General features: G+C 42.5%; 1 protein-coding gene across 2 annotated transcripts in view; it reads right to left on the reverse strand.

Moving 5' to 3' along the window:
* Nucleotides 1-5,446: 5,446 nt before the first annotated feature.
* melk (maternal embryonic leucine zipper kinase) overlaps nt 5,447-14,208 on the reverse strand; it is a 10,737-nt gene continuing 1,975 nt past the window's right edge. Inside the window, exons 4-18 of one of the 2 annotated variants that reach the window (XM_074630157.1) lie at nt 14,006-14,122; nt 13,781-13,924; nt 13,593-13,661; nt 12,739-12,831; nt 12,376-12,474; nt 11,370-11,438; nt 10,994-11,092; nt 10,545-10,631; nt 10,221-10,352; nt 9,886-10,050; nt 9,114-9,387; nt 6,865-6,961; nt 6,511-6,670; nt 6,314-6,417; nt 5,447-6,224 (exon numbers count right to left, since the gene is read on the reverse strand). In XM_074630157.1, the coding sequence (XP_074486258.1) occupies nt 6,047-6,224; nt 6,314-6,417; nt 6,511-6,670; nt 6,865-6,961; nt 9,114-9,387; nt 9,886-10,050; nt 10,221-10,352; nt 10,545-10,631; nt 10,994-11,092; nt 11,370-11,438; nt 12,376-12,474; nt 12,739-12,831; nt 13,593-13,661; nt 13,781-13,924; nt 14,006-14,122 (1,887 nt within the window). In that variant the 3' untranslated portion in view covers nt 5,447-6,046. Of the gene's footprint in view, nt 6,225-6,313; nt 6,418-6,510; nt 6,671-6,864; nt 6,962-9,104; nt 9,388-9,885; nt 10,051-10,220; nt 10,353-10,544; nt 10,632-10,993; nt 11,093-11,369; nt 11,439-12,375; nt 12,475-12,738; nt 12,832-13,592; nt 13,662-13,780; nt 13,925-14,005; nt 14,123-14,208 lie in introns of both variants that reach the window. The other variant, XM_074630156.1, reaches the window with a different exon arrangement.

A 14,208-nucleotide genomic window follows, 5' to 3' on the forward strand; every position in this document is an offset into this window, starting at 1 on the left:
TGTGTCTGCCAAACTAATTTCCCTCCTTCAAACAAACATTTGATAAATGGCCTCCTCGCTCTCCTCTTTTCAAATAGGAAAACGCTCCCTGCCCTTCCTCCAGAAGATCACCGTCGTCCTCTCCCCGTCTCGGAGACAATTACAAACATCCCGCTTCCCATTTATCACCAACAATTAAACAGCACGGACGGAGGCTACTTCATAAGCGGCGAGAGGAGAGGGCGAGGAGGAGACGAAGTAGAGTCAACAGTGAGAAAGACAGAGGAAGGCTGACAGCACAATTAAGGTTTTTAATTCTCTGCTTGAGTGGGCCGGTCCAGTCTTTATGCTAATTAGGATGCCACGGCCATGTAATAAATCTCTATGATCCAGCCTCATTTCCCTTCTGTCTCTCTGTCTGTCTCTCTCTCTCACACACACACACATTCACAACAGCGCGGAAAGTTCACCCATTACGTTATGTGGCTACACCCTTCGGCTGGAGTGTTAATAGTTTTGATAAAATTGTTTTTTTTCCAAGCAATTCTTAATGCTTCCCTGAGATCCGAGAGCCACAGCGTGTCAGCACGCGCTGTTTACTGGTTGGCCAAGCATTCGCCGCCTTGGCTCGACGCCTATACCACATGTAGTTTCTCTCCCTGTTAACTCCCTTTATTAGTGTTTTTCAGGAATGTGGTTTGCATGCCCTGCGCTGCACAAACACACACACACATCTAAACTCACAATGAATGCAGAAAATATTCTCTTCTCATTCCTCTGCCTTTTTCTCTTATCCGCTCATCTCCATTTGACAGACGTGTCTAATGATAACATCTGCAGATGATAAGAAAACAGCACAACAATCCGCAGATAATTGGGGGGCCACATTTAAAGACGAGGAGGGAGAAAACGAGAGAGATAGATAAGTGGACAACTGTAGGCTGTTTGTTTAAGTAGCAACTAGCAGATATATTTTCACCCTCATTTAGGTCACGAGGACGAACACTAATCAGTGCTTTTTCTTTTCCTGTTGCTTCCTACAGAGTGTACCGAAGCCAATTTAAAACACAAAATCAGTGTAACTGCAGTTGTAGTTCATTAAATAAATGAAGGTAAAAGCAGGTCCGAACAAATTGAGGTGGATTTTTTACTGGAAGAAACACACAATGAGATCATTTTACAGTCTACGGGCAAACATCCTCAGTCTGGGTTTAGTGTGACGCTCTCCGGTGTCTTCTGCTGGTACAAAAGTCTCTCATCGGTGGCGTCCCCGTCAACCATTTTGTGCTGCGGGATGGTCAAAATGGCCACCACCCCGACCACCAGGGCCAGGTGAAGCAGGTAGAGGGCAACACGGAGACAAGTTAGCAGCATAGAGACGCAGACGGCGGCAACACAACAAGGCCAGGCCAGGAGCAGCAGCAGGGAGTGATGCAGGGAGCTGAGGACGAGAGCCGGGACGGACAGGACGAGTCTGAGCAGCGTGGACGCCAGCCAGGAGTACAGAGACAGAGGGGACAAGAGGAGAGACACTGCTGCCTCGCTCGTGGATACAGCCTATAAAAGGACAAATGCAAAGTGGACATTATGATAAAGTTGATAAAAAAGGAAACAGCTATGGAACAAGTCCAACACTCACACAACAAATTAGCTCAGTTGTCAAAACCAGCTTTTTCCAGTTAAGACTTTTAGCCGAGGTAAAGACCTCTCCGTCTCCCAAAGATCTCGAGAAAGTTACCCTTGCTTTTAGTACCTCACGGTGAGACTACTGTAATTCTTTGTTTGTGGGTATAGAACGGTCATCTCTTTGACATTTGCAGTTAGTACAAAATGCAGCAGCTCGTCTCCTCACTGGAAAAAGAAAACATGATCACATATCACCAGTTTTGGCCTCCGTCCGCTGGCTTCCTGTCCGTTTCCAGATTAATTTTAAGATTTTACTACTTATTTTTAAGGTTTTAAATTAACCTTATTTAGCAGAACAGCCCAGTCACACAGCAGTTCGTGAAATAGTCAAATTTGATGTATTGATTTGTAAATAAATAGAAAAAAAGTGAAACGAAATGGTTATCACTGTCCACTCATATTTATCAACATGAATCCCAATTAGTATATGACTGTATGAAAATATTATGCAAGATAGGCATATCGTTTGTTTTCATGAACGGCCGAACGGTGCGTCGCTTTAAAAGTTGCAACCGCAAGGAATTGTGGGGCGGCATTATCTTCTATTTCTTTTGGTAAAGGATGGTCCAGTGTATCCTATACTAAAGGAGATAAGAAAGGAAGCATTGAAGCACCTTTCCTTAGCATTTAGAGGATTCAAACAGCTCTCATCACGGTTACCAGTTAGATACTGCTGGGTCATTTCACTCCCTTAGGAACCTTCCTAACGAAAAAAGACTTTTCGACTGCAACCATGGGCAGAAAGAGGGGTATGACACTGTAACCAGTCGGCTAAACCAGGGCTTGAATGTTTTTTTGAGGCCTGCTTATCCATCTTTTGACCCCTCAAATTTATCCCCAAGTTGGGAACCACTATATTACTGAGCTTTTCATTGCCATTCTGTTGCCAGGGCAACAGCTTTGGTCCAACATTACTTCCTGTCAGCTGCTGCATTAACAAACATTGCAAAAGGACATACAAAGGGGCCCATGTAGAATCCTTATGTTGTCAAGTTTGAAAAGGTCTACAGTACATGTAGGCCTAAACTACTTTGTTCATCTATTTTCATCAACCTACCTCACAAGGATTTCCATGCAGGGTGTCATTAGACATCTGAGCCTTGAGAAGCCCTGAAAAACAATGAGCAATAGACAGAAATACAGTCAGAGGAACAAAAAGAAATGGATGTGTCATGCATGCAGCTGCCTCAGAAAAACAGCAAGCAAAATTATTGGAGCGTATCAGTGTAACAGCACTTCTCAAAAAACATAAACTCACATAGGAAAAGGAGAACGAGAGCAATTGTCAGCAGGAGCCTCATTTCTGCTGCACGTCTTTACACACTCACAAGCCTGAAAAAGGACAAACAAAACAAAGTGAACACAAATCTGCTCTAATCTGTTCTCTAACATTCACCAGCAAGTTCTAACCTTACTTACCTAACACTGTTTCCAAACTGTGTGTCAGCTCACTCTGCTGCTGATACTATACATACTGCTCTACATTCTGCAAAGTTTCTCAGCTTAAATACATTAATCCTCTTCAGGAGTGCCAGACATACATGCTCTCTTGTTCTGGTGTTCCAACAAGCATGGACTCAACTTCACAACATGACAATAGGGATTGCAGCTCCCCCTGTTTGAATGGAGGGTCAATGACAAGAATCACTTCATGCACCTTATTATGATTAGCAGAGGAAACCATGATTCATCTACCTGCCCCATTACTCCTGCAGACATTGAGATGTTGAAATAAATGAAACAATAAGCACCAAATTTATGATGTAGAAGCAAAATATTTAAAGGAACAGTGTGTAACATTTCAGAGGATCTATTAGCAGAAATGGAATATAATATTCACAACTATGTTTTCATTAGTGTATAATCACCTGAAACTAATATTGTTGTGTTTTCGTTACCTTAGAAGGAGCCCTTCATTTCTACATTAGGGAGCAGGTCCTCTTCACTGCCATGCTGCTCCGCCATGTTTCTACAGTAGCACAGATCGGACATACCAAACACAGGCTCTAGATAGACTGTATATAAGAAGTGAACGTAGTCATCATGACGTCACCCATTGGTTTGTGGACTGCCGTTCTGAAGCCTCCAGTTCGGCATTTTGGTTATTTGCAACCAGAAATGACACGAGAGGCTAAGTAAGTACAGTGAAAGGGTTAAAGTCTCAAGACAAAAACGTAGACAACTCCCAGAAAAGTGGACAACACCGTGGTAGCGACTTGTCAATCATAAGGTAGCCACGCCCTAAAGCATCCCCTGCTTTATGGTCTATTTGACTCTAAATGGGACCATAATTTACTAAATGAATATCATGCTGTATTGAAGAAGACTTGAAACTAGTGATTGAGACCATAAACTCATGTTTACAATGTTCACTGAGGAAATAAATCAAGTGAGCAGTAGGATCATTTTCTCATAGACTTCTATACAATCTGACTTCTTTTTGCAACCAGAGGAGTCGCCCCCTGCTGGCTATTAGAAAGAATGCAAGTTCAAGGCACTTCCGCATTGGCTTCACTTTACAGACCCTGGAGTTGCCCACTGGTTTTTACATTACCTGAAGACCACCGTAGTTCTCCGACTTGCTCGTGAAACCGTGGTACCGCCAGCTGCCGTCTGACTTCTGTTGCTCCTAAAGTAGTGTCAGCAGAGCAGAGGGGTACTCAGTTGGTTGCAATCTGCAACCACACCGCTGGATGTCGCAAAATACTACACACTGTATCTTTAACAGAAACCGGAAAGAATGCAAAAAGGTGAGAGGAATCTGACTCATGTAGTGGCTGGAGACGATGTGGAAAGCCCAGAAATAAAGGGAGAGTCTCTATTATATGTGAGAAAGGTGACAGCTGGGTTTTACTCCAGCTGTTGTCCACACCACACACACAAAGCTCTGATCCTCCAACCTCAGCCCAGCAGGAGTCATTACCACCACTGGAATAATTATGGAGGATATGGGCTGAGGAGGGTGTGTGTTTTTTTTTTGTATCTCTCCAACTCCAACCTTCACCTCTGTCTTAAATTATAATCCCTCCCACCCCCCACCCTCTCACAGACTCCATTAAGGTTAAACCCCCCTTATCATCACCTCCACCCATCGTTACCCTTCCCCTCCCCGCTGAGACGCCAAGGAGAACCTGCCACAAATAAATGCCAATCAGCTGCAGCACGGTTATGAAGTGGCATCTTGTCTTGGAACAGGGAGGGGAGGGGAGCTCTTTAGACTCTATTTCACTCTGTTCAGATGTTGCCGGCAATTATCATCATTATTTAGTCATTCAGTCAGTCATAACAATCACGCTCCTACAGCCATTTCTGCCATAACCATGATCATCCTCCATTTTGAGCATCAGAGCTAAATCATTATCTTTCACTGTGGTTATAAATTTACTTGAGAACACAGAACATCTGAATATTTGCTAATATTCCAGGTATGTGCATTACTTTTGGATAAAAACAGTGAAAACACTGTTTTAGCTGTCTGTATTCAACATGTGAGTGCAAGACGTGTGCTTTCAAACCCAAAGTATCTAAACACTGTAGACATTTGACACCACTTATTTTATTAAATATGAGTTAAGAAATGCTGTCACTAAGCTAAACTATCGCTATCAATCTCTGTACCAAAGAGGAGTGGCGACCAGAAGACGAACAGAAGGATGATGACAGGGTGTAAAACACACCGCTGCTCCATCAAACCGCTGAGTGAATTAAACAAAAAACATTTGACGTCAAGGAAGTAGATAAATTAATCTTGATCATCTGTCTCCATAAAAAGGCATATACATTTACTAGAAACCATTTATTTTGATCTTTTTATGTCAGTAGAAATGTTACAGACAAAATGCGACAGACAATAAAAACTAGACAAGCACCATAAAGAAATAAAAGCTGACACTTCACACAAGAGAACCGTGTAAACACGCCATGATGGAAGAATTGTAAACATGTACATTAATGACAGTAAATTACAGCTACAGGGGAGAATAACAACGAGACATATATATGGTAATAAGCAGCCAGAAGGTATACCGTAAATAGTGTTACATTTCATACACACTCACATTCATCTCAAGAGGGCTGACAGAGATCCTATTCAGCTTCATAATTATAGCAATACTCTACATAAAACAAGATACGCTGTACAGGATCCTGACATGTAAAGCTCATACATTTAATGTAACATGTACTCTGGGGATTGCAGGCTGGCCTAAGGACAATTTTAATTATTCACTATGAATAATGAAGGACTAATCATTAATGCGCTAAGACTTCATCATGTGTCTGAATCTGTGCATCAATCGCTAATCAGACATCATTTATTCTTGGACACAGAGAGGCCGGCGTCCATCGACTTGGAAGTGACATTGTTGGGAAAGTGCATTATTTAGATCTTGGATGAGGAGAGGATTTCTTCCACCAGGTGCTTGTAGACCCAGGCGTCTCCCTTCAGCCTCTGGCGATGGATCCCAACGACCTCCGGCCTGTGCAGCAGGCATACCTCCAGCTCAAACGCCATGGTTACCTTCCCAAAGTCGCCCCACGTCCGACACTTTAGGGTATACCTAAGGTGAAGGTGAAAGGTGAAGAAGGCGATGTTAGGATTGGATCAAAGACTGGGCCGTCTGATCAGTAAGACATATCGACTTCTTACCCTTTCTGTGTGAAATCGACTTTTCTCTCCGGCAGGATGGAGAGGATCTGGTTAAGGACCTGGTCTGGGTTGGTCTGACTGGTCAGAGTAACGTTGTACTGCGCCTAACGGAAAAGACAAGGAAAACATGATGTGATGAGTACAACACAATAAGTTGTGCCGCAGAACTAGGTGTGTGACTCGTGCACGCTTTATACCTTGATCTTGCGCGGACCGTCACGCAGGGCTCGTCTCTTGCTGGGAGTGAGCATGGTGATCATCTTATCCAGGCCTCTCTCCAGGGAGCCGAATACCTTTCCTCCTCTCTTCTTCTTCCCCCCGCTGTCTTCTGTAACGGCCATGTCCAACGAACGAGATCTGGAGAGCAAACAGGGTCTCACATTTAGTGGCTGGTCATTTGATCAAACTGCTCTTACCAAACCCTTCAACCAGATCACAGGTTTACATTTCAGCATTAGGACAGAAACGGCATCATTGTCCATATTTATCCCGTTCAGCTGCTAAAACAGTTTCCCCTACTCCCTCTCTTTCACCTCAGAGCCTCCACTCACCTTCGCTCAGGACTGAAGGGCAGTATTTCAACGTTTGCAAGCTCCTTGAACTCTACTGCTCTCTTCTTGATGTGCTCTTTAGAGGCACTGACTCCTCCTACAAAACACACACAGGAATAGACACTTTGGTTAAAAAAAGTGAAGATAGACACGTTAACCCCTTACACCCCGCTGCCTCAGTCATTACATACACTCTAGGGCTGTCCTCGACTAAACAAATTCTTTATCGATTATGATTTTTTTGACTAATCAAATTTAATGAACAGATCTGTAAAACTGAGTTTCCCCACAAGGATTCACACAAAAGCACCACTTTAAATGTTGTGTTTATCAGAGATGTGCTCATAAGCTTCTTAGAAATAATTCATTCAGAAATCTTAGTTGACGAAGATCAAAACGACTGATTACCGACTAAGAGGGGGCAGCCCTGATACTCTTGCTTTGCAGCCAAACCAGCAGAACTTAGAGTTGCAACAATTAATTTGACTGTTGATCAGACAAAACGAGACATTAGATGAGGTCACATTGGGCTCTAAATTGAACGGGCAGTGTTTTTGTTTTTCTAATGCTTTATAAACCAAACGATTAACTTATGATCGGCAGATTAATCAATAAGTAAAGGTAGGGTTGGTTAAGATTTTAGAACATTTTTTTTTTGTTATATTAGTTAAAATTCTCATTACATCCCGACAGCAATCAATAAATCAAATGCTCTGACAAAAAAAAAGAAAATCAAAATCCTGTATTTGTGGCTGTTGCAGGATTGTAAGACTGTCCAATCATTTAATTCGGCCGCAATGTAATGATTGGACGGGCTACCTGCCTGCCTGCCTGCACACACTCTGCCCGTGCACCCTCACCGGAGTCTTCCACAAGCTGTTTATGTTTGTAATGATAACAGTGGGGGAGTAGCTTTGGAGGGAGACCTGACGCGACAGTGTTGCCGACTTGGCGACTTTCTCTCTAGATTCAGGGACTTTTGGAGCTAGTGGTGTTAGCTACCTTCATTGGCAACACTGGGCTGGGTTTTTTGGTTGGATAATTAAAAAGCTAGTTGCTCAAGACCCTGCCAAAATGCTGTACAACACATTGACAACATATTTCTATTTGATGGAATGGTGCAACCACAGAAAAACACTAAACAGTTTTGCTTCAATAAAAACGAAATAAAAGCTGATCCAACAAATATGATACTGTCCAGACAATAATGGAATTAGATCGTTTTTTCGAACCTCAAAGTGTCTTAGGAGGAAATAAAAGGGGAAACCTGGATAGGGGTTAGATGAGAAACTGACCGGTATAGCCCTTTGCTCTTATGTATGGAACTGGCTGGCTTTGTCATTGGAGTTGTGAACACAAAGGCACAGAGACACAGAGGCCCGACACACACACATACACACAAAAAGAGAGGGCTAGGCTTTAGTGGCAAGAGAACACATGTCACTACAGCCCACGTGGGACGGTGAGCAGAGGAAAGAGACAGCTACACCTGTCACAGCACACGCCTAGGGACAGACACACACAGACCACGGTATGTGTGTGTGTGTGTGTGTATGTACAAGTTTGTCAGAGGCAGCATGTCTGCATTGTACACCAAGCTGAGAGAACAGGAGGCTGTAAAGAGAGCAGGACCGAGCCAGATTCAGAGGGTTTAACACCAAACAGGTCAGCTGCAGCGCGTTAGCAGAGTTTATAGAGGAAACTAATGAGGCCGGACGTCTGAGCAGAGAATTCATTCTGACAAATAATTAAGACTTTAATGATTCTCCATTCATATTAGTGTCCTTCATTTATAGATAAGTGAATAAAATTAGCTTCCTGATAATAACCTCACCTTTGAGTTGACAGTGATAATAAGTGTGTATGTGAATGAGTGTCCACTTTCAGTGGTTTCAGTAATGACAGCTAAATCATAGAAATATGAGAGGCTTTGGGATAAAAAAAAACAGGCCCAATAAATGAGTTTATTACCAGAAGACAATTTACTTGCAAATGTGCGGCATGTGGACGTGGCACTTGTTATTATGAGAGCCGCAGGAAGACTGAGCGAGGGACAGATAAATGAAAGAGCGCAATGTGGAGAGGGGCAGTTGGCTAATGCAAATAATCTAATAGAGATTGTACTTCAAGCCCTCGTTTGGAACAAAAAACAATTACAGTGTACAAATAAACTGCATGATGAACTGAAACAGTGTGTTGTCTGTACTTCATTACTGCCATGGGTTGAGTAGACAGGAGACTCCTCTTACCTTTAGGTGTGACTGGTTTGGTTTTGACGTTTTGATTGGGCGTGGTCAACACGTTCTTGTGGTGCCGGGGATTCTTCTTACTGGACGCGGGAGTTCGAGGAGGAGGCAACGCAAATATTTCAACGTCTTTCTCCTGAACAGCAATATTCTCCTTGTTCTCACTGGTTTGTTCTTGGTTTCTGTCCCTCCTCTCCTGGCGGTGCTGTGGCGTTCGCCCTCTCTCTTGGGTCGGGCTGTAAGCACACCTTTTCTCCATTGGTGGAGATGCCAGTCTCTTTAGGAATATAAAGAAGACAAACGTGGTATGAGTAGATTTCTCTGGAAGATAAGAGTCATAGCTCTTCACCATCGCAGCTAACAAGGTTTCTAATCCAAACTTAAAGCTGCAGTAGGTAGAAATTCTCGCCTCAAATGTTTTCAGAATCATCTTGTAGTGAACTGTTTAGCTGTGAAATGAGAAAGTTTGTGACCCAGCAGCCATGTTGAGGAAATATCAAGCACCGCCCACCAACCGGAGCACAGCCAATAGGAACGCTCTCTTTCTGAAATAACTTGTGATTGATCAAAGTTTTCCGTCACCGACATAGATTTTTTTTAAAGCCTGAAAACAGAGCCATGAGGAGGTGCAGAGGTCTAGTTTTCACTCAGAACACTTGATTTACAAAATGCTGAAAGGTTATTATGGAATTTTTGCCCAATAACGGCAGCAAATTATTGCCTACTGAAGCTTTAATAAGTAAGGACATGGAAAACAACAAAAACATACACATACCGTGTCTTTGTTGTTTGCGGCTCCATCTGGCTGACCTCTGACACCCTGCGGTGTATACTTTGGGACTGAAACCCACGGGCAATCATCAATGTAATCTGAGCCAAAGTCCAGAGAACCCACGATCACGGCGTCTTCATCCTCGCTGTAGTGAAGTGCATCCCTTGACTGAAAGCAAAAGAGAAAATACATGAAAATGAAACAACAAGACAAAAAGATCCACAACACTTGGTAATGGGGAAACAGTAAGTACGCAAGGTTCAGGGTAGAGTCATGAAGACAGTCAGTAGCCCAAAAAAAGAACAAAGCATTTTGGGAGTTGTGGTACCGAGTCTGACCTGTAGTCCCTGGTGCAGTGGAGAGCAGGATTCCTCGCAGGCTGTTGGTTCAGGGCGCAGGCGGACAGGTTTGCCCCTCTGCTTCTTTGACAGCAGCAGCAGGTAGGTGGCTGTGGTTTGGTCATACTGCCACTGTAGGAGTTAACATGTGTTAGACTGCATATCAAATAGAAAGCATGTAAAATATGATGTTTGCACAGAACACAAGGGGTGCAAAAATAATTAAAATATGCAGATATTGTGAGGTCACCGTCCAAGACTGATGATGAACTGAGCAGCTTCATAAACATCAACACTCAAATGTGAGTACAAACACGCACACACCTCATTGACCAGCGCTGTGGTGCTCCACCTCGACCGCTTCATGTTGACAGCCATCTCAGTGATACAGTCCTCATCGATGTGACCGAGCTACAAAACAGACCAAGTATGTTCACACAAAATCCAAGACAGATACTCCCTTTTTTAAACTTTTTTTAAAAATGTGAGCATTAAAACAACAATTCTCAAACAATAATATTCATATTAAGGATTATGGAATTGTTTTTAGAGAAATTGGAAAAACCCTCAGAAAAGGGTTCAAATTTTCAGTTTGAAATCAAAAGAAACATGCTGAAGTAAAACAGGCAGCATACTGCCGTATAAACAATGAAAAGCTATTATGATGTTCTGTTTATATGTTTATGTCTGTTTCTGTAATGCAGTGTTTTCGTGTATTAATATGTGTGTGTGTGTGTGTGTGTGTGTGTGTGTGTGTGTGTGTGTGTGTGTACCGGCTGCCTGCTATGCCACTCCACGGGGATGTTGTAGTCTAGCATCGCCCAGGGATGGTCCAGCAGCTGTCGAACAGTAAGACGCCGCTTGGGTTCCACCTAGAGGACACATATGGAAACTACAACTAAGTATGCAGGAGACTACACATCCAACAATCTACAGCATGTCTAAAATATCATACAAATAAATAAAATTATACTTCAAATATGTGAATTCAAAATTCCTTCTACTCTTCTATTACGGCAAGTTGATGCGACGATGTGTGTTGATGAGTTCCAGTGTTGTGAGATGAGAGTATGGTAATGTATGGAGTGACATTTCTGTAAAATAGCTAAAAAGTGAAAAGGAGAGAGTGTGATTATTATTATTATGTACCTGCATCATCTGGTTGAGGAGGAGGACACTACCTGGAGACAGCCACTCGGGGTTATCATATTTACCTCTCTGAAGAGATAAAAGACGCACAAAAACACACATTAATACACTGGAAACAGAAACAAACATAAGGGTTCTCTGGTATTGGGATTTGACTTTAGATATTCCATAGACCACTGGTTCCCAACCTGGGGGTCCCAACCCCCACTAGGGGTCGCCAAAGCTTCACGGGGAGTCGTGAGTCCTTCTTGATTTGAAGGGGAATAAGACAATGTTTTTTTTAATTACAGTTGGCCTATATCTCAGCATTTCATTTATTTCTGTGAAGAAAACTAAATTAAAGTGTTATTTTTAAAGTTTGGATTGTTTTTTAAGATATAAACAGGAGAAAGGCATGTTGAAGATCTGAACACAAGTTATATTCCCAGAGCAATCCCTCTCTGCCAAACAGCCTAGGCCTGCCTTGGAAAAGTATGCAGTTAAAACGGCCAAACAAAATAAGCCTTTTAAGTATCTGTGTTGGTTAGAAATGAAAAAAAAATGCATAATACAGACAGAATTGTATTAAAAGTTCCCTGAACATAACAGGAAAACTCATCTCTGATACAATATTCACAAGAAATAATCTGCTCAAAATTCATCCAAATCGCTCACTTTACATAAACGTGTTCCTGCAGTTATTGCATTTATTTGGGTTAATTGTACAGTTTATCAGTTGTTCTGTACTGTTACTGTTATGCATTGAATATAATATAAGATATTCATAAAATGTGTCACTTAGTCAGGGGTCGTCAGTTTACTCAACGACAGAAAAGGGGTCCCTTCAGGAAGGATTGTAGGAAATGTACACATTTTTATGAGCAATTTTGGAACACCAGTATCCAATATTTTTCACAAGTCAGATAATAAACTAAAACATAAATACAATAAAACTACACTTCTTCTTAATTTCAAATAGTTAAATGTCAGAAATATTAACCAGCTGGGAAAATGTCAGTGCTCTTACTGTAATCTTCCTGTAGAGGACCATGCAGTTGTCGTCATCAAAGGGCAGGTATCCACAGAGCAGAGCGAACAGCAGCACTCCCATACTCCACACATCAGCCTGGAGGTTACACGTCACACAGCAGTATTTCAGCTTTACAGTCAGGATTTCACAGCTCAGTTGCACTGAGTCATGCACCAGCGAATATGAGCAGCACACCATGAAGAAGCAGAATTGTGGAACAGGCTGGCAATCATGACTTTTAGTGGGGAAACAAATGCAAGTTTGGTGGGTTTAAATAAGGGCAAATCTTGAAATCGCAACCCCCCGGTGGTCCTTAAAAGTTGTAGACATAACAAAATCATAACAGCATGCATCTCTCACCTCTGAACCAATATATGCTCTTCCCTGGATGAGTTCAGGAGCAGCGTACGCAGGGCTCCCACAACACGTCATCAGCTCATAACCCAAACCTCCCTAGGAGACAGATAACCACATGTTTAAAGGCACTCATGTAAACACTTGTGTTTGGGCATCAGCTTCAATGTAGACTGTGAATGGCCAAATACAGTGTTTCACAACGTAAAACATATTCGTGGGAACAACCGAATAGATTTGCCTCCACCCAAAAAGATGTTTATGTTTTTCTTTTCCTTTCTCATTACTAGAATGACAAACAGCTAACAGGCTTAAAGGTCCAGTGTGTAGGATCTGGCAGTATCTAGCGGTGAGGTGAGGAGATTGCAACCAACTGAATCCTCTCCCGTGTGCCAAGCAAGTTGGAGAGCTACGGTGGCCGACGCAAAACGTGAATGGCAGCATCTAGAGCCAGTTGGAGCAGAGCCAGTACGTAGAGTGTGTGTGTACATGGGAAAAGAGTGGTGAAGCAAGAGAGAGAGAGAGAGTGGCGGCAATGGGAGTGTGAAAGTTCTCAACTCCGGCCCAAGCAGGAAAAGTTAACAGTGTTAACAGTTTGTCCGTTCTGGGCTAATGTAGACACATGGCGAAGCAACATGGCGGACTCCGTGGAGAGAACCGGCTCCCTATGTAGATTCAAACGGCTCATTCTAAGCTAACAAAAACACAACAATTCTTATTTTCAGGTGATTATACACTAATGAATACATACGTATTAATATTATATTCCATTTCTGTCAATAGATCCCCCTAATTGTTACACACTGGTCCTTTAATACTTTTGTTACAAACACAATGAGACAGGGAATGTGGTGTTGTACCTTAGGTTTGGCACATAATCCAAAGTCTATGAGCTTCAAGTTGTGGTTTTCATCAATCAACAGGTTTTCCTAAAGTTCAAGACAAGCATTGCAGCAGACATTCAGATCAGTATGCAGTCACAGACAAGCAGACACATTTTGTTGTAGTTTCTTTCGGCCACTCTTTCACATGCAGTAGCTGTTTTTACCGGTTTGAGGTCCCTGTGTGCGTAGCCCTGGCTGTGGACGTAAGCCATCGCAGACACAATCTGTCTGAAAAACACCCTGGTCTCCTCCTCAGACAGACGGTCCTTTGCTATGATGTAGTCAAACAACTCCCCACCTGGACAGTACTGAGAGGGTAAAGAAAGATGCAAAATTACTGAACATAACAATGTCATACTCACAAACGGTCTCTGTGTATGCGTGCGCACCTCCAGCACCATGAAGATCTGGGTTGAGGTCTCTATGACCTGGTAGAGACGACAGACGTGCTGATGACTCAGGTTCTTCATGGCGTCAATCTCCACCTTCACACGGGGCAGGTCATCCTGAGGTGACAAACAGTTTTTTATTAGAGTTTTTTTAATGTATAATTTGTCATTTATTCGTAATTGCTGCATTTTTCAATTATGAT

Source organism: Sebastes fasciatus, chromosome 3 (assembly GCF_043250625.1).
Source record: "Sebastes fasciatus isolate fSebFas1 chromosome 3, fSebFas1.pri, whole genome shotgun sequence".
In the NCBI taxonomy this organism is placed as follows: Eukaryota; Metazoa; Chordata; class Actinopteri; order Perciformes; family Sebastidae; genus Sebastes; species Sebastes fasciatus.